At 35.6% G+C, this 20892-nt stretch overlaps 1 protein-coding gene across 9 annotated transcripts in view; it reads right to left on the bottom strand.

The window, feature by feature from the left end:
- Positions 1-233: 233 nt before the first annotated feature.
- Positions 234-20892, bottom strand: part of RAP1GDS1 (Rap1 GTPase-GDP dissociation stimulator 1) — a 161866-nt gene continuing 141207 nt past the window's right edge. For 7 of the 9 annotated variants that reach the window (XM_082391690.1, XM_082391691.1, XM_082391694.1 and 4 more), the window contains 4 exons: positions 20282-20421; positions 13939-14065; positions 10206-10334; positions 234-908 (listed from right to left, as the gene is read on the bottom strand). In XM_082391690.1, the coding sequence (XP_082247816.1) occupies positions 781-908; positions 10206-10334; positions 13939-14065; positions 20282-20421 (524 nt within the window). In that variant the 3' untranslated portion in view covers positions 234-780. The remainder of the gene's footprint in view (positions 909-10205; positions 10335-13938; positions 14066-20281; positions 20422-20892) is intronic. The other 2 variants (XM_082391689.1, XM_082391693.1) reach the window with 1 other exon arrangement.

The raw sequence follows: 20892 nt of genomic DNA, 5'->3' as shown, positions 1-20892 counted from the left end.
AGAAATTCTGAGGTGAAACTGTACATATATCAGAATCTAAAATACAGGCAAAAAACAAGATGTACTAGTGTAATATTCTTCAACCCCTTAGTTTCATGCTGAAAACTACAAACGTTTTCAACATCAGGCTACTGATGACGGCCAATTAAATATGACATAAAAAACCTTAGGAAGTCTTGCCAAGTTTGTGGCAGTTTCAAGAGTCTACAAAGGAAGAAGAAGAAACCAGAGGGTAAAGAGCGAGAGCATTGGACTTTATTTAACTCTAGGTACCATGGGTTTGACATTAGTAGGTAAGACTAATGAATAAGCAGCCATACAGGTTTTTTGGTCACTGTGCTTTCCAAGCACCAATAAATGGAGCTATTTTTACTATTCAATTCCATCTTTCATAAGCTAGTCAGATCCTGCTGCATTCTCATTCGTTTCTAATTTACCAGTACATTATTATGTAGTCTACCAAGGATGAGGAGCAAGTCATTGTGTAGTACCAAGTTTACGTCATCATCATAGGACTACAACATGCACATTCTACTTAATGTAGCTCAAGCAACAGGAATACAAGGAAACAGTTATGGGGTGGAGACTTGTTTTTGACAAATTCATGTTCACACTAACTATGGGTTTAGAAATCTTACTGGGCAGGTACCTACAGCAGTTCTTCAATTGGCATTGGAACATTACACGCATGCACAAGTGATATGGAAGAGAATGAAGCAGAAGAGGCAGCTGGATGGAGGACAAAGGGGAAATGAGAGGTGTATCGGGGAGGGGTAGTTCTCAGCTTTCCACAGCAAGTCTCTGCTCTGTGAGAGAGGCCTGTTGAGCAACACTTTTGTTCTCATGACTGCGAAGTTTGGATACAACATCTAGAAAGGCCAAATCCTGTACTTCCTTGTGTAGAGATTCTGGAAGACAAAAACAAGGCAACAGATATGCTTCTATTAGGTTGTTCTAATCTTTCTTACTATACACTCAACCTAAAACATATACCCAAAATGCTTATTTAAATGATACTGAGTTATAAAACTAGGAACAATTCTGGAAAAAGACACAGCAGTAGCCTAGAAATGTCTTTTTAAGGGATGTTAGGATAAAAAAATCAGAGACCCTTTATAAAAATAAATCGGATGTCAAGTTCTACAGTCAAAGGTTGATTAAAGTAATGAGTTATAATTAAAACACAGCTCATTGTATGATCTCAAGGTTCAGTTATACACTCCTTACTTAACCCTATCATTGGTTCAAATATGAAGTCCAATACTTACAGAAAAATCTTAGATCTGTTTCAAATTAATTTTGTGGCAAATAAAAAGGTTGTTACCTCACATCCTTTCAACAAATTTCTGTGACAGGAAATCTAAAAAGGAGCCTACTATCTTCCTCTTTCTGGTTTTCTTGCTCTATTTAACTTCAGTTACAGTAAAATACAGGATTCCTCTTAAGTAAGTCCAGTAAGTTTAATGTAATTAGCATCCCTCAAACTGATGTGTTTATTTTGATAAAACTGAGGTATAAAACCAGAACCAGCTGGAGTAGCAATACTTATATCAGACAATTAGAGTTTAAAATAAAGACTGTTACAAGAGACAAAGAAGGACACTATGTAATTAATGATCAAGGGATCAATCCAAGAAGGAGATATAACAATTGTAACTATATATGCACCCAACACAGGAGCACCTTAAAGGCAAATACTAACAGCCATAAGAGGAGAAATTGACAGTAACACAGTAATAGTGGGGGACCTTAACACCCCACTTTCATCAATGGACAGAACATCCAGACAGAAAAATCAATAAGGGAACACAGGCCTTAAATGACACATCAGATCAGATGGACTTAATTGATATTTATAGAGCATTCCATCCAAAAGCAGTAGAATATACAGTCTTCTCAAGTGCACATGGAACATTCTCCAGGACTGATCACATGTTGGGCCACAAAGTGAGCCTTGGTAAATTTAAGAAAATTGAAATCTTATCAAGCAAATTTTCTAACCAAAACGCTATGAGATTTGAAATTAACTACAAGAAAAAAACTGTAAAAAACACAACACGTGGAGGCTAAACAATATGCCACTAAACAACCAATGAATCACTGAAGAAATCAAAGAGGAAATCATAAAATACCTAGAGGCAAATGACAACGAAAACACAACAGTCCAAAACCTATGGGACACAGCAAAAGCAGTCCTAAGAAGGAAGTTTACAGCAATATAATCTTACCTCAGGAAATAAGAAAAATCTCAAATAAACAACCTAACCTTACACTTAAAGCAACTAGAGAAAGAAGAAGTAACAAAACCCAAAGTTAGTAGAAGGAAAGAAATCATAAAGATCAGAGCAGAAATAAATGTAATAGAGACAAAGAAAATGATAAAAAAAGATCAAGGAAACTAAAAGCTGGTTCTTTGAAAAGATAAACAAAATTAATAAACCTTTAGCCAGACTCATCAAGAAAAAACAGAGGAGTGGGCTGAAATCAATAAAATTAGAAATGAAAAAGGAGAAGTTACAATGGACACCACAGAAAATCAAAGGATCATAAGAGACTACTACAAGCAACTATATGCCAATAAAATGGACAACCCAAAAGAAATGGACAAATTCTTAGAAAGGTGCAATCTCCCAAGACTGAACCAGGAAGAAACAGAAAATATGAACAGACCAATTACAAGTACTGAAATGGAAGCTATGATTGATTAAAAAACTCCCAACAAACAAAAGTCCTGGACCAGATGGCTTCACAGGCAAATTCTATCAAATGTTTAGAGAAGATTTAACACTTATCCTTCTGGAACTATTCCAATAAAATCACAGAGGAAGGAACAATCCCAAACTCATTCTAGGAGGACACTATCACCCTGATACCAAAACCAAACAAAGATACCACAAAAAAAGAAAGTTATAGGCCAATATCACTGATGAACGGAGACGCAAAAATCGTCAACAAAACACTAGCAAACCAAATCCAACAATACATTAAAAGGATTACACACCATGATCAAGTGGGATTTATCCCAGGGATGCAAGGATTCTTCAATATATGCAAATCAATCACTGTGATACACCACACCAAAAAATAGAAGAATAAAAACCATATGATCATCTCAATAGATGCAGAAAAAAGCTTTTGACAAAATTCAACACCCTTTTTTATGATAAAAACTCTCTACAAAGTGGGCATAATAAAGGCCATATATGACAAACCTACAGCTAACATCATACTTAATGGTGAAAAGCTGAAAGCATTTCCTCTAAGATCAGGAACAAGACAAGGAGCTCATCAGTGAATTCGGTAAAGCTGCGGGATACAAAATTAATACACAGAAATCTGTTGCATTTCTATACATTAACAACAAAAGATCAGAAAGAGAAATGAAAGAAACAGTCCCATTTACCATCTCATCAAAAAGAATAAAATACATAGGAATAAACTTACCTAAGAAGGCAAAAGACCTGTACTCTGAAAACTATAAGATGCTGATGAGATAAATCGAAGATGACACAAACAGATGGACAGATATACTGTATAATGTTCTTGGATTGGAAGAACCAATATTGTCAAAATGATGATACTACCCAAGGCGGTCTACAAATTCAATGCAATCCCTATCAAATTACCAATGGCATTTTTCACAGAACTAGAACAAAAAATCTAAAAATCTGTATGGAGACACAAAAAAACCCCAAATAGCCAAAGCAATCTTGAGAAGTAAGAACGGAGCTGGAGGAATCAGGCTCCCTGACTTCAGACTATACCACAAAGCTAGTCATCAAAACAGTATGGTACTGGCACAAAACCAGAAATATAGATCAATGGAACAGGATAGAAAGCCCAGAAATAAACCCACACATGGTATGGTCAATTAATCTATGACAAAGGAGGCAACACTATACATTGGAGAAAAGACAGTCTCTTCAATAAATGGTGCTGAGAAAACTGGACAGCTACATGTAAAAAAATGAAATTAGAACATCCTTTAACACCATACACAAAAATAAACTCAAAATGGATTCAAGACCTAAATGTAAGACTGGATACTATAAAACTCTTAGAGGAAAACATAGGCAGAACACTCTTTGACATAAATCACAGCAATATCTTTTTCAACCCATATCCTAGAGTAATGGAAATAAAAACAAAAATAAACAAATTGGACCTAATTAAACTCAAAAGCTTTTGCACAGCAAAGGAAACCATAAACAAAGCGAAAAGACAACCCACAGAATGGGAGAAAATATTTGCGAACAATGCGACTGACAAAGGATCAGTCTCCAAAATTTACGAATAGCTCATGTGGCTCAATATCAAAAAAAAAAATAACAACCCAATCAAAAAATGGGCTGAAGTCCTAAATAGATACTTCTCCAAAGAAGATATACAGATGACCAAGTGGCACATGAAAAGATGCTCAACATCGCTAATTATTAGAGAAATGGAAATCAAAACTGCAATGAGATTCCACCTCACACCAGTCAGAATGGCCATCATCAAAAAGTCTACAAACAATAAATGGTGGAGAGGGTGTGGAGAGAAGGGAACCCTCCTACACTGTTGGCAGGAATGTAAATTTGTATAGCCAGTATGGAGAACAGTATGGAGGTTCCTTAAGAAACTAAACATAGAGCTACCATATGATCCAGTAATCCCAGTCCTGGGCATATATCTGGAGAAAAACATGGTCCGAAAGGATACACGCACCCCGTGTTCACTGCCGCGCTGTTTACAATAGCCAAGATGTAGCACAACCTAAATGTCCACTGACAGATGAATGGATAAAGAAGATGTGGTACATATATATAGTGGAATATTACTCAGCCATTAAAAAGAATGAAATAATGCCATTTGCAGCAATATGGATGGACTGGAGATTATCATACTAAGTGAAATAAGTCAGACAGAAAGACAAATATCATATGCTATCGCTTATATGCAGAATCTAAAAAAAAAAAAGATACAAATGAACTTATTTACAAAACAGAAACAGACTCACAGACTTAGAGAATGAACTTATGGTTACCAGGGGGGGAGGGGGGGTGGGATAGATTGGGAGTTTGGGATTGACATATACACACAACTATATATAAAATAGATAACCAACAAGGACCTAGTGTACAGCACAGGGAACTCTCCTCTCAATACTCTGTAAAAACCTAAATGGGAAAAAAATTTGAAAAAGAATAGATACATGTATATGTATAACTAACTGAATCACTCTGCTGTACCCCTGAAACTAACACAACATTGTTAATCAACTATACTCCAATATAAAATAAAAATAAAATAAAATAAAATAAAACATTCACTAATAGAGTATAATGGTAAAACTAATAATAAAAATAATCAGTTTCATTACAATGTAATAAAATAAAAATAAACATAGCGGAAAGGCTAAAAAAATACAAAAAATGAAACCAGAACCAACGTTTTTAGCAGAAATAGAAAAATCCACTTTAAAATTCAGATGGAATCTCAAGGGACTCCAGATATCTAAAACAATCTTGAAAAAGAAGAAAGTTGGAGGTCTTACACTTCCTAATTTCAAAACTTACTACAAAGCTACAATAATTAAAACAGTGTGGTGCTGATATAAAGACAGAGCAATTAACAGAATAGAATAGAAAGCCCAGAAATAAGCCCTTACATATATGGTCAAATAATTTTCGACAAGGGTGTCAAGACCATTCAATGACAAAAGGACAGTCTTTTCAACAAATGGTGCTGGTAATATGCACAGGAGAAAAATGAGGTTGGGCCCTTACCTTACATCACATACAAAAGATAACTCAAAATAGATCAAAGACCTGAACATAAGAGCTAAAACTGTAAGATTCTAAAAGAAAACATAGGGGGAAGACTTCATGACATTGAGTTTAGTAATGATCTTTTGGATATGCATGAAAAGCACAGGCAACAAAAGGAGAAATAGATAAACTGGACTTCATTAAAATTAAAAACTTCTGTGTATCAAAGGACACAACAGTGAAAAGGCAACTCTTGGAATAGGGGAAAATACGTGCAAATCATATATCCAACAAGCATTTAATACACAGAACATATAGAGAACTTTTCCAAGTCAACAACAAAAAACAACCCAAATAAAAAGTGGGCAAAGGACTTGAATAAACATATCACCAAAGAAGATAAGATATACAAACAGCCAATAAGCAAATGAAAAGATCCCCAACATCACTAATCATCAGGGGAATTCAAATCAAAACTACAATAAGATACCACCTGACAACCATTAGGATGGCTATTATCAAAACAAAATCACAAATATTAGCGAGGATGTATAAACTGGAACCCATGTGCACCTCTGGTGGAAATGTAAAATGGTGCAGCCACTGTGGAAAACAGTACAGTGGTTCCTCAAAAAATTACACATAGAATTACTGTATTATCCAGCAATTCCACTTCTGTGTATATAAGCAAAATAACTGAAAGCAGGAACTCAAACAGATATTTGTGCATTCATGGTCACAGTGGCATTATTCACAATAGCCAAAAGGTGAAAATAACCCAAATGTCCACTGATGGATGAAAGGATAAACAAAATGTAGTATATACAAACAATGGAACATTATTCAGCCTTAAGAAGGAATGGAATACTAACACATGCTACAACATAGATGAGCCTTGAAGACATTATGCTAAGGGAAATAAGCAAGACACAAAAGGAAAAATATTGTATGATTCCACTTACATGGGGTACCAAGAGTAGTCAAATTCATAAAGAGAGAAAATAAAATGGTGGTTGCCAAAAGCTGGGAAGATGGGTGATTAGGGAGTTATTGTTTAAAGAGTATGGAGTTTCAGTTTGGAAAGAAGAAAAAGGTCTGGAGATGAATGGTGGGGATGGTTGCACAGTGATATAAATGTACTTAATCCACTGAACTGTACACTTAAAAATGGTTCAAATGGCAAATTGTATGTATATTTTACATTAAGAAAATGCCTGAACAATTATGAACATGCTCGAAACAAATGAGATCACAGCAAGGAAACAGAAGATATAAAGAAGAGAATAGAAATTTTAGAACTCAAAACTATAGTACCTGCAACAAAAAGCTTGATAGGCTCAACAACAGAATGGAGAAGACAGAAGAAATAATCAGTGAACTTAAAGCAATACAAATTACCCATCTGAACAACGGAGAGATAATAAACTGGAAAAAAAATGAACAAAACCTCAGGGACCTGTGGGATATAACTAAAGAGCTCACATTTATGTCATTAGAGGCCTTGAAGGAGAAGAGAAATAAGGTGGGACTGAAAAAGTACCTGAAGGAACATGGTTAAAAACTTCCCAAATTTAGCAAAAGACATAAGCCTACAGATTCAAGAAGCTGAGCAAGCCCTAAACAGGATAATCCTAAAGAAATCTATGCCAAGACAAATCATATTCAAACTTTTGAAAACTAAGAGAAAAAAGTCTTGAGACAGAAATGACACCTTACCTACAAGGGAAAAAACAAACAGTGAGATAGTAGATTTCTCATAAGAAACTATGGAGGCCAGAAGAAAGTGGCACAACATTTTTCATATGAAAGAAAAGAACTGTCAACCCAGAATTCTATACACAGAGAAAATATTTTTCAGAAATGAAGACGAAATCAAGATATTCTCAACGAAAATGAATAAATAAGGAATAATAAAGGAAATGAGAATTTGTCACAAACAGACCTAACCTAAAAGAATGGCTAAAGGAAGTTCTCTAAACAGAAAGGGAAAAAAAGGAATTTTGGAACATCAGAAAGAACAGATATAGCAAATACATATAGATAAATACAACAGGCTTTCCTTTTCTCAAGAGTTTTCTGGATTATGTTTGATGGTTGAAAACAAAAATTATAACACTAATGTGGTTCTAAATGTATACAGAGGAAATACGACTAACTTGAAAAGACATATGCACCCCATGTTCATTGCAGCATTTACTTAGAAAAGCCAAGATACGGCAACAACTTACATGTCTATGGATACGTGAATGAGTAAAGAAATTATAGTGTGTGTATATAATGGAATATTATTCAGCCATAAAAAGAATGAAATCTTGCCATTTGTGACAATACGGCTGGACCTTGAGGGCATTATTCTAAGTGAAATAAGACAGAGAAAGACAAATACCATATGATCTCTCTTATATGTGGAATCTAAAAACCAAGTTCATAGATACAGAGAATAGATTGGTGGTTGCAGGGGGCAGGGATTGGGGTTGGGAGAAATGGGTGAACTTTTTAAAATTAATTTAAATAAATGGAATAAATATTAAAAATTGCAATAATAATAAAAAACCCAAACAAATAGTAAATGATTTTTGCTTACTGATTAAACAACACACAAACTTTTTGTTTCCCACTGCTCTCCGACTTGGGTATCATATTACAGTTAAAAAAAACAAAAATCTTACCAGTTACCCAAATAATATTTCTATTTTTCTCTAACAGTGCATCACTAAAAATACTGGCCCTGGAAAAATTCAGAAAATAACCAAAGGAAATACTTCCTTAACTAAAGACTTAACACAAGAGTGTCTTGACCATTTATTTATTGGTCAAAATGAGAATGGATGAACTCTTTGTAAAGGAGAACATTTGAGGGTTTGCCCAAGCAGGATTTGTGGAAGGTATCAACAATTACCTCAAAGAATGCAAGCAAAGCAGAGGTTACTGGGGCATTCGTCAGTACAGCAGCATAGAACAGAAAACACTACTGTGGGCAATGCAGACAGAGCCATGCCAGCAACATCCAAAAAGATGGAGCCTCAAGCCAAGGAATTCCATGCTTCCAGTTCCTTTAGCAAAGCTGATGCAGCTGCAGAGACAGATGCATCAAACCACTTTGACCTGATGCCATTACACAGCCCATTCATTTAATTCTCCTCGTTCAGATCAAAGCTCATCAAGCAACCCTTGATGCCTGTCTGCCCTGAAGGAGTCAATGAGCCAGACATGTGCACTTGGGGTGTTCTGAGATCAGTGGCAGGCATACTTCTCATTATATATAAGTAAACTACCATTCCGGTTTTGTACTTGGATAAGGTGAGCCTGCCCCAGGAGACATATCCACCCTTGGTGTGTGCACAAAAAAGTCCACCTAGAAACCCAACTCTGCCCATCAAGGCTCACGACCAGAGGTGCTTTCCCGACACCCACCCCCTCTACTGCCCATCATTTTGGTTGTTACCATCACCTTGAAAGTGCCTGTCACTAACCAGACAGGACAATTGATGTTCACCACTCCTCACCCAGCACCACTGCAATGTCCCTGCTTACTTCCTTCACAGTCTTGGTTTCCTTGTCTAACAAATGGTAGTAATAATAATGATAACCAACTTTGTGGATGGAATTATGTAATCTTTAAGCATGAATAAAAAAGGTGGGGGGATGACAGAGTGGATTAAAAAACATGACCCAACAATATGCTGCCTACACTTCAAATACAAGATACCACAGATTGAATCTGAAAGGGTAGAAAAAGATCATGTGAATGTTATTCAAAAGAAAGTAGGAGTAGCTATATTAATATCAGATAAAGTAGACTTCAGAGCAAAGAAAACTACCAGAGACAGAGACAAACATTACATAACGATAGAAAGGTAAATCCACTAGGAAGGGTGTATGCACCTACCAACTGAGCTGCAAAATATATGAAGCAAAACCTGATAGAACTGAAGGGAGATACAGACAAATCAACAATAAGAGCTGGAGACTTCAATACCCCTCTCTCAAAAATTGACAGACCGAGTAGAAAATCAGCAAGAATACAGAAACACCATTACCAAACAAAAACATCTAATTGACATTTATAGAACTCACCACTCGATAACAGCAGGATACATGTTCTTTTCAAGTGGTCCATGAAATGTATAACAAGATATGCCAATGATTTCTTGAACAAACTCCTTAGCTAATATCATGGTATACAAAATCAGAATTTGTTCTTTATATAAAATATTTTAGGGTTAATGAAACATAAAGGTATTAATTTTTTAACATTGACTTTTGCCTATATTTGCTATATAATACTTTTCATTACTAAGAATTTTTTGGGAGTATTTGCAATGTAAAAGTAATCCTGTATCTTCCATAAAATAATTTCTAATGTTTTAAAACCCAAAGCCACCATTTACTATTATTTTATATTTAATGTCAACCATATGTTGATGAATATCAAATGACAGAAGAAATACGTACCAGATCCCATGAGAGCACAGATCAGGACCATGGAATTATATTTGATTTCAGGAGCACTTCTCTCATCTGCTAGCAGTGTGTGTAAAATCTGTACAAGTTTAGCACTTTCTAGATCTTTCTCAGCAGTGCCTGGAACATGAAACGAAGTATCAGTTATATTCACTGGGTATGAACCTGGTACAATCTGGCTAAATACTACTTCCCTTTCTAGAAACTGATAATGTGAAACCTTTCAAAAGGGACTGATAAATAATAATGACATAGATATACAATATTAAATTTAGACCTTGTTAAAAGGGTATTTAGATCTAAACTTCAGTAGATATTTCAGGAGTTTAGGCTTAAAATTCAATATTAAAACATTCCTTTAAACATGAGGCAATTAAAAACCTTTATTATGAAAACTGTTAAACATACAAAAGCAGAAAAGATAGTATGATACACTATGTACTATCACCATCTTCAAAAATGATCATGGCCAACTGTGTATCTTCTGTCTCTAGTCTTATCCACTTATTCTAACCCATCCCAAATAATTTTGGAGCAAATCCTATAATCACATAATTTCCTCCACAGGTTATTTCAGCATGTATCTTTAAGAGAATCGGACTCTGCAATTCCTATCAAAATCCCAAGATGATTCTCCATAGGAAATAGATAAGCTTATACTAAAATTTATATGGAAAGTGACAGGCCCTAGAAGAGGTAAACAATCTTGATAAAGAAGAATAAAGTGGGAGGAATTCCTCTACCTGATATGAAGGTCACTGTATAGCTACAGTTATCAAGACAGTGTGGTGTTGGTGGAGAGACAGACACATAGGTCAGAGGAACTGAAAGAAGACCCTAGAAGTAGACCCACACACATAAGCACAACTGATTTTTGACAAAGGTACAAAATCAATTCAGTTGAGGAAAGACAGCCTTTTCAATAAATGGTGCTGGAGCAATTACATCCATAGGCAAAAAAAAAAAAAAAAAAAGAAACCCTGACCTAAACCTCACATCTTATACAGATATTAATACAAAAAGGATCACAGAGTTAAATGTAAAACTACAGGACTTTCAGAATATAAATAATCCTCAAAACTCAGTAGTTAGAAAATGGGCAAAGATCTAAATAGGCATTTCACCAAGGAATAAATACAGATGGCAAATAAGCACATAAAGATGTTCATCATCAGTAGTTATTAGAAAAACGGAAATTAAAACTACATGAGATATCACTATATATCTATCAGATTGACTAAAATAAAAGAAAAAAACAGGGACAATACTAAACGCTGGTGACAGTACAGAGCAAATTAGATCACTTATGCAGTGCTGGCGGGAATGTAAAATGGTATAGCCACTCTGAAAAACAGTCTGTCAGTGTCTCTAAATATCAATCATGCAGTTACCATACAACCCAGGAGTTATCTAGTAACTCCTAGGCATTTATCTAGAAAAATGAAAATTTATGTTTACATAAAATCCTATACATGGAATGTTCACTGTAGCCTTATTTTTAAAAATCCCAAAGTGGAATCAGCCCAGATGTCCTTCAATACGTGAATGGTTAAACAAACTGTGGTACATACATATCACAAAATACTATTCAGGAATGAGAAGGAATGAACTATTGACACACAAATCAATGACTCTTTAGGGATTTATGCTGAGCAAAAGAAGCCGATTCCATAAGGTCACATACTATATGATTCCATTTATATATTTTTGAAATGAAAAAAATTTTAGAAATGAAGGGAAGATTAGTGGTTTCCAGGGATTAGGAGCAGCGTAGGAGGTAGGTGAATGTGGTTATAAATGGAGAATCCTTGTGGTATTAGAACTGCTCAGAGACACCTACACAGGTGATAAACTGAATATAACATACACACAAGTGAGTACAAGTAAAACTGGGGAAGTCTGAATAAGATAGGTACATTGTATCAGTGGTTGGGATGTTACACTAGTTTTGCAAAATGTTACCACTGGGCAAAACTGGGCAAAGTGTACAAGGGATCTTTCTGTATTATTTCCTACAACTGCTTGTGAATCTACAATTATCAAAAAAAAAAAAAGGATAAGGACTCTTAAAATGTTGCTTTAATACTATTATCATACAAAACTTTTATAATAATTCCTTAATAATATCTAAAAGCCTATAAGGATACAAGTTTGGAAAAATATGGTTTTCAAAGTGTATTGTATATTAAAAAGGTAGTATGACCTTATTTTTAAATCTTAGGCTCAAGGAGCCTAGGAAACACTAGGTGACAACAGCCAACAACAAATATGATTATGTTTTGTCATTTTATATCCTAACATCTTTATGTGCTTATTTGCCATCTGTGGTAAGGTAAACAGACTCAGGCAAATGCTCAGCTATCAGGAAGCAGACAAAATTAAAGCCTATTTAGAAGATACTAGTTATGAAGGGCACAAGACCAGATTCACCCCAGGAAAGGAAGTCAAGGATACTCTGAAATTGCTCTATCAATCACTTTAAGCCATTTTTAAAAATCAAGCCATGAACCCCGTTTGGTATTCAATGTCCTCACCAACTCTCACCTCTTCATCATAGCTTCCCCTCTTAAAGGTGTCTGGACCTCTGGACAGACTCACATCATCTAACCAAACCATGGAGGAAATCACAGCATCTTTAACCTAAGTTAGTGACCAAAGCCACATGTATTTTCTTGACGTTTTCTATCTTTAAAATTCAAGAAAATTTTACATCCTACTTTTACCTGATTTTTAAAAAATTATAAATTGTTTTAAAGTTTATAACCCCTTAAGAGGACAAAAATTCAAATCTCTCGTACCTGAAATCTGAGTCAATCTGACACTGAAGGAGATATACCATGTTTATCTTTTGGCTTCTCCTTCCTGGGATAAGGCCTGGTGGGTCCACTTGCCCCAGGGTGAGAATTATGGACAAAAATCATCACTGGGAACTGAGGTGATCAATTAACAGTATTTACCCGAACGGCTTTGAACCGAACAGGACATGCCTACTAAGTCTATAGTCCTCCTTTATGTAAGGCAACCTCAGGCCTTACCACAGGCCATGTGACTGTGATTGTCCCCAGCTGACTGCGTATCAGAGCTTGGTTCTGGAGACAAAGTTGCTACCCATAAACTAGATGCCTATGAGCTAGCTTCTCCTGAAGAATTCTGAGTAACAGGAACGCTACTGCTAGAGAGAAACTACCTGAATCATTTAGACTCTGCTTTGGGGGAATTCTGAATGTAAATACACAGAAGAGTGACATAAAAGGTGAGAATTTAGAATGAAGGCAATGCTGTAAAGCAACAGAAACCATGGTGATAGAGAGGAGGAGGTTAGTAAGAGAGAATCAGTAGTAGAGATGGAAGAGAAGGTCTGGGTGTCTGGAAGAGTAGCAAACCCTAAACTTGTTGTTGTATTCTAAGTATTGTTTCACTTCTCCATGAGGTCTGCTGGAAATGTTTTCTGTATTCCCTAAGTGCCTAAACTTTGAGGTATCATTTAAGAGTCAAACTAACCTTAAAGCATTACCCTAAAAATGTTACCAAAAGAACAACCAAAGGGGACAGCTATGGTGACAATCTATAGAATATGATTTTACATATACTCAGATCCAGACGGGTACAGAAACACACTGGCAAAATGCTTCTAGTCAAGGTTCTGTCTGACTTCTATTCCACTCCTGTGCTTCCTTTCATCCAAGATAAAAATAGGAGAAAAGTTTGTCACTGGGGTACTTACCCAATTCTAAAGCTGCTATTAGTGCCAAAGCAACAAGGGCTTCATTCTGCATTATTACATGTTCACTAGTTGCCATGGTAACTAGATGCTTGATGCCACCACTTTGTACAATGGTTTTAATTACATCCTACAATAAATTAATATCACAGAATTATAAACTTTAATTTTAAACATAAAAAAACCGCGTTACCATCAGTCAATTCACTGTTGAGTGGTTTTCTGACAGTGTCCCTATGAATCATTACATTTAACCATAATTTCTTTTTCTTCACAGAAGAGAAAAAGCTTTTAGCTTTAAATAAATTCATCAAAAGATGACAACTTAAATTACCTAAGCGAAAAAGACCACTGCAGTTCATATCAAGGAATAGAAGTCCCAGAAGCTAACAAAGTCAAAGAAATAAAAGTGCCATTGCCCCAAATGAAGACTTACCACGAGATCAACAAAAGAGAATAAATCTTGGAATAATAATAATGTAAAAAGTTCTTCCTTTCAAATTTTTATTATAACACCAGGTAGTTTTTTCAGATGCATCAGGTGAAGCTTTTTACGTATGTATGTGTGCATGTATACATGTATGTATGCAGCCTTTTAAAACCTTTGTTGGATCTAACAACACTAGATTACATACAAAAGGACTTGAGCAGAACTTAAATCAAAATTCTGTCTCCCTCATTTCTCACGGTGCCCACAGCTCGGTCCTCTCCAGCGGCAGAGGGGCTGTAGGCTCCAGACTCAGTAAATCCCACTGACTTTGAGCAAACTGCTGACTCTCTCTGCATCTCAGAGACTTCACCTGTAACACTGAGACAGTGTAAGTGTATATCTCATAGCTTTTTGTTATAGTTACAAAGTTATTACATGAAGAGCACACATAAAAGTATACAGCAAAGGCTAGATGGAAAGAAATGGCTACGTTTATTTCTAGTACTCATTTTTGTCTTCATCTCAGGGTTTTGTTGGATTCAATATGATTTAGTAGAAAGCCTCAATTATAAAATATTTTAAAAGTAATTTTACTACTTTTCACTATTTTTAGTAATTTGAAGTAAGCACTGAATATTTTAAGTAGCCTGTCCAAGTTAGCTTCAATGGTACAAAACTGTAATTAGAAATATTTTCAAATTAATTTGCTAAAATATTGGAAAAAGGGTTTCCTTTATGCTTCTACCTTACGTAAATTTTTAAGAAAACTATTTATAGACAGTATCTTTGCTTTGAATCCAAAATTGTTTAGTGAGCAAACAAACATTCTAAATCAACAGAGTCTAAGTTCTGAGTTTTTACAGCAGTTGTGTTCTAGCATTTAATGTCTTTTCACAACTTTTTTAGAAAGTGAGAAACTATCTTTTAAAGCCTTTTCTAATGAAAAGAAAGCCTCCCAATATAGTCAGCCCTCTGTATCTTCAGGTTCTGCATCCATGGATTTAACCAACCATGTATTGAAAATATTTGGGGAAAAAATTGTCATAAAGTTTCAAAAAGCAGAACTTGAATTTGCTGTGCGCTGGCAACTATTTAGTATTTACACTGTATTTACAACTATCTACTAGCATTTATATCGTATTAGGTATTATAAGTAATTTAGAGATGATTTAAAGTATAAGGGGGATGTGCGTAGGTTAGATGGAAATACTATGCCATTTTTATATAAGGGACTTGAGCATTCACAGATTTTGGTATCTGAGAGGGTGCCCACTCCCCCTCAGATACCAAGGGATGAGGACGACTATATACTGCTTTATACTGCTTACTCAGAGGCAGTTTATTTGAAACTGATACAGAATTCTTAAAATTAGTAAAGAATTTTATAAAAATCACAAAGGAGCTTGTTGAGTAAAAAAGATCAAAAGAGATTCACAAGATACATATGCAGTCACCTAGGAAGGTTCCTGGACTGTCATTTCATCCTCTCTTTTGTGATTCACCCTCAAAAGCCCACTGTAGTAGAAAGAAGGGAAAGGAATGAATGTGAATGAAGAAAATTTGCACATCAGAAATACCAAAAATCACCACCCCCCCGCCCCGACCCCTTAAATCAAAGCGTAGCTTCTTTTCCATCTCACTTTTCTGGAACAAATATCTGAGAGTACTGTCCTTTAAAGTGCCTGCCCTCTCTCCTCCTACTTCAGTAAATGCTTACTGAGTTGCTACTCTACAGAATGGGGGATAAAAGATAAATGAAGCATTGTACTTGTGTCATATGACAAAAGAGGATTATTACTACTGACAGCTACCCTGTATGGAGAAACGCCTATACACTGGACAACACTCATACACTGGGTAACTTACAGATAGTAGCTTATTTTTATCCTCACAGAAAATCCCACGAGCTAGATATTATCTCCAGTTTATAGATGAAGAAACTGAAGCTTAGATTAAGTTATGGAATTTGCCCCAAATCAGACAGTGATTAAATGGTAAAAAGCCAAGATTCAATCCAGGCAGTTTGACTACTAGGTCTTGTTTTTAACCATTTGTAGTCTATGGAAAAGCATACACACTGAATTCATCATAATGCCAAGCAGAGGCAGTCATTTAATGTGATTTGAAGGGGCTCTATCAATGTATTTTAAAGTTATATTTTTAACTTCAAGATTAAAAAAAAAAAAGAATATTAGCACCACTCCAGAGAGCAAGAAGGTTCATCTGGAGAATTAAAAATAATTTTAACCAATACACTTCTAAAATTAATCCAGAGATTATTTTAACCTCTCTGAAACCTTTTCATTTATAATAAGTAAACTGTAGATATACATAATGAGACATTTTCTCTGGGTAATCCTTCTAAACCTTAGATGTTTCTGGAGAGTCCTTAAGAATTTTGGAAATATTTTATAATGCTTTACAAAGTTTGAAACAATATTTTATTTCTTAATACTATTTTTCAAGGAGTTTTCTTATGGAAAGCTAAATTTTGGTACATATATAACTAAGGCAAATTATCTATGTTAACAGGCTCACATATTTAGCATTTATGGTCAGTTTGCTCTTAACTGTTGAGATAAATCCAGCTAAAGACTCTGTTGAAAATTGTATAACAATGTTGTTACAATGGAATGGTTTGAGATAGGCTTGAATTTGAGATAATCGATTTATAAGACTGTAGGCTGGTGTAGCTACTGAATCACCTACCAACAAATTTCTTTTTTTAATATTGTATCATCAAAGCTCTCAGTATAGGTTTAAGTAAATGTTGGATGAATAAGCAAATGACTAAGTACATTTGTTTAAACAAGTTTTTAGCTTGATACTGATGAAGAATGTTTTACTCTTACAGGTTAAAGAAAAGTGCCTACTTTGATAAGAGGGAATTTTTATATTCCTATTGTAGAGGCAAACTATATTTCTTTCTCTGTTTTTGATCTCTGCAGCCAGAAGGTCCAGCTAGCTGGTTAGGAGTACTAGCCTAGGGCACTCTTTAGAGGGAAGATGTAATTTTACCTATTGGCATAAGCACAAGGATACACCATATATGGCTGAAAGGCCTAAGCCAGCATGAAACACCATGAATCAGTGCAAACTTTTGGAGGACTGGACTCTAAGGTAGAATTCAGGGTGACTTTAAAAGGAGTAGAATATTCAAAGTTTAAGAATAACATAAGGACATGGGCTTCCCTGGTGGCGCAGTGGTTGAGAGTCTGCCTGCCAATGCAGGGGACACGGGTTCGAGCCCTGGTCTGGGAAGATCCCACATGCCGCAGAGCAGCTGGGCCCGTGAGCCACAACTACTGAGCCTGCGCGTCTGGAGCCTGTGGTCCTCAACAAGTGAAGCCGCGGTGGTGAGAGGCCCGCACACCGCGATGAAGAGTGGCCCCCGCTTGCCACAACTAGAGAAAGCCCTCGCACAGAAACAAAGACCCAACACAGCCAAAAATAAACAAATAAAATAAATTAAAAAAAAAAAAAAGCTTGCCTTCAATTTAAAAAAAAAAAGAATAACATAAGGACAGAGCTGTGATTCACAACAGTTGGTTAAGGATATACAGGAATGTAACAAATTTGTACCTAGTGTTTAATTATTTTAAAAGCTTACTCCAGAGCAGCATTTTCCAAAGTATGTCCAGTGGAATGTTAATAGATGCCTCTTGCAAAAAAGACCCACAGTTAAATAGCTAAAGTTAAGGAAGTTTCTTTAGAGCTTCTACAGAATTCTAAAGGCAAGTAAAGGGAATGCACTATTATCCTAACTACTCTGACCATGAAACCCTTTTTCTTGGAACATTTCTTGGGGTTATTATTCGATAGAACATATTTTGAGAAATGCTGTTCAAACAGAATCATCTATTCCTTTAATGTTTGTTAAATTTAAAAATAATTTAAATTAATAATTCTAATCCAGAGCTCAAATAACACACCTTGTATTCTAATCATTAACATCTATGAATCAAGGTTCCTATTGCCTCTTAGCAGCAGTATAATCTCAATTGTAGGAAACATATGTAAAGCAAAAAGTAGCCTATCTGGTACTGAATTGTAAAAAAGTTAAAATGTAACTATAAAGTTGCAATCCCATATCATTTCAAATTGTTTATTACACACACACACACATCTAGAAAGGTACCATCCCATATTTCTCATAAGTCTTTTCAAAGAACCTACATGGTGATGGATGCTTGATGGGTATTTTATTTGAAAACTTTTGGGGGGAGGGAGTATGGTATTAGATAAGGGAAGGGGAATCTGTGATAATGAAACCCACAGAAAAGCCTCAAAACCCTCAGATCTCAACATTACAGCATTTGAATAGCTTTGGTTCCAAGATTTGGTTATTTAAGATGATGGAACGTATCTTCCTGTGGACACATTTTTGTGTCCACTAATGGTTTGGTTATACACTTCTGTTAGTTGTTAGTGAACTTAAGGTATATTATGGATTAATCAAGTCTTCGTTGGCCTAACCACCACACGTAACAGGAATTTATCTAAGAGTTCCAAATTCAGATGCCAAAACATGTCTGTTTGTTGTAATCTAGTTAACAGAATTATGGTTTGCCTAAATGAAACCACGGGTAAGAATTCTCATGGAATGGAGCAAAGAATTAGGTAAAGACTCTGAAAAGGATAGAAGAGTGATTTGGCAGTAAGCAAGTTAGGGAATGTCAGTTCTTCCCATAGTCTCTTATTTTGATGAATGGCATGATTACCCCACCTGGTGCTAAGCCCCAAACTTGGAATTCTCTCTAAAACCTCCTTCTCCTTGGGCCCCACTTTTGAATTCTGTCAATTCTGCCACTCATATCTTTCTCAAATCCTTCTTTTCCATACTCACTGCTTCTATTAGGTTGAACCATATGATATTTGTTTCTTTGTGTCAAAATGGTTGAATACCAGCAATTTCAAATTGCTTAACCCAAAACCTTAATTCAGGCCTTTATCATCTCACATGTATATTTTTGAAAAACTTTGTTTTCCTTGCCCTTAGTAAGCCCTAGAGTCATCTTTCTAATGAAAACCAAATAATGGCACCCTGCTGCTTAAAATCCTTTGGGAGCTTCCTAATTCTCTATAGAATAAATTCATATGCCTTAACCTGGCACGTAATTCATCTTGATCCCCTCTTCTCTTCCTCTCTGGTCACTGTCTTTACACACTGTGCTCCAGCAATACTGCTTTACTTGCAGTTTTCCTCTCAGACTATGTTGTTTTAGATCTCTGTGCTGTTGACACATTGTTGTCTTTGCTTGGAGGCCTTTCTATGCTTTGTCTTCCCACTCTCCTCTTGAGAGATTCCTAGTTAACATCTAAAACATGACCCCTTCTGTGATGCCCAGACAGTTGGTCTCTCTGTCTTCTAAGTTATATCTGAATTGGAGTATGTGGCTTTAATGCTGTTTTTATATCTGCCCTCCCACTGGACAGTTAATTCTTGAAAGTCATACTATATTTTATAATAGTTACACTGTAAGTACCAAAATGTTGACTGTTAAATGAACAAATGGGCCTGACAGAGCAGTTATGATGAAGAGGTAAAAGGACTACCACAGGAGTTCATTTTGCTATACTTTCTTGATACTTTCCATCTTGTCAACAATATACTTAGTCCTGTACTGGTGTCAGTGAAAATGGATGGGATTTTAGGCTGCTATAGGTGAGACAGGTAATAGGAAGGTCCAAGTTAACAGCTGCTTTTGCTCCAGGCAAAGATGCCAAGAGGTAGCATCTGATGGGGAGGAACCTTCCTGTGGCCAACCAGCTGGAATAGTTACTATGGTGAAGTCAATTATTTATATGAAGGAGATTTACACAAGTCAAGGAATACCTTTACTTTTAAGCTTTTTCTCTTGCCATCTTCTTTTAATCTGTTTCATAAATAAATGAACGGTTTCCTCCGGGACTTACTTTTGATTTACTGTGTCGTATGAGGGCAGAGAGCAGTCTGTTTGACTCCCCCATCACACCAGCGTGATCTTTGGCTTCACACCATTCCACCAAACGCTCCACTAATTTAACGTTCTTTCCCAGTTGTTCAGCAGCTTCTGCTATAGGAAAGAAGGCAAACCACAAAGGAATGAATCACTGATAGGCAATCAACTGAAATAATTGGTAAAGATGTAAGAGTGTGAAGGAAAATTACAGGTCTAAAAACAGAACACAACAATTTCATTAAAGCAAGAACTGCAAATATTCCGTATCTGATGGACTATTGAGGTTTTCTATTCAGTTGTGGACTTTTATACAAAAACAAAATAAACAACTTTATACTCTTTTGGTTCAGCCTGGAAGTCTGTTAGTACTCTGGAAAACTGTACCGAAGAATTTTTAGCAGTACTCTAAGGAATCAATATAGAGAAGGTTTAGAATTTAGAAATAAGTAAATAAATATAACTCATTCCAAGGATTGGTTTTCATTATTGTTTCTATAAACAGAAAAATGATCTCCCTGTTTGCAAAACAAATTTAAAAAATTTTTGACTGTCACTGTATTGAAACTTGATAATTTTACAAGGTAA

This window comes from Balaenoptera borealis, assembly GCF_965194805.1.
Source record: "Balaenoptera borealis genome assembly, chromosome: 4".
NCBI classification, from domain to species: Eukaryota; Metazoa; Chordata; class Mammalia; order Artiodactyla; family Balaenopteridae; genus Balaenoptera; species Balaenoptera borealis.
This window is presented reverse-complemented; position numbering and strand designations above follow the sequence as displayed.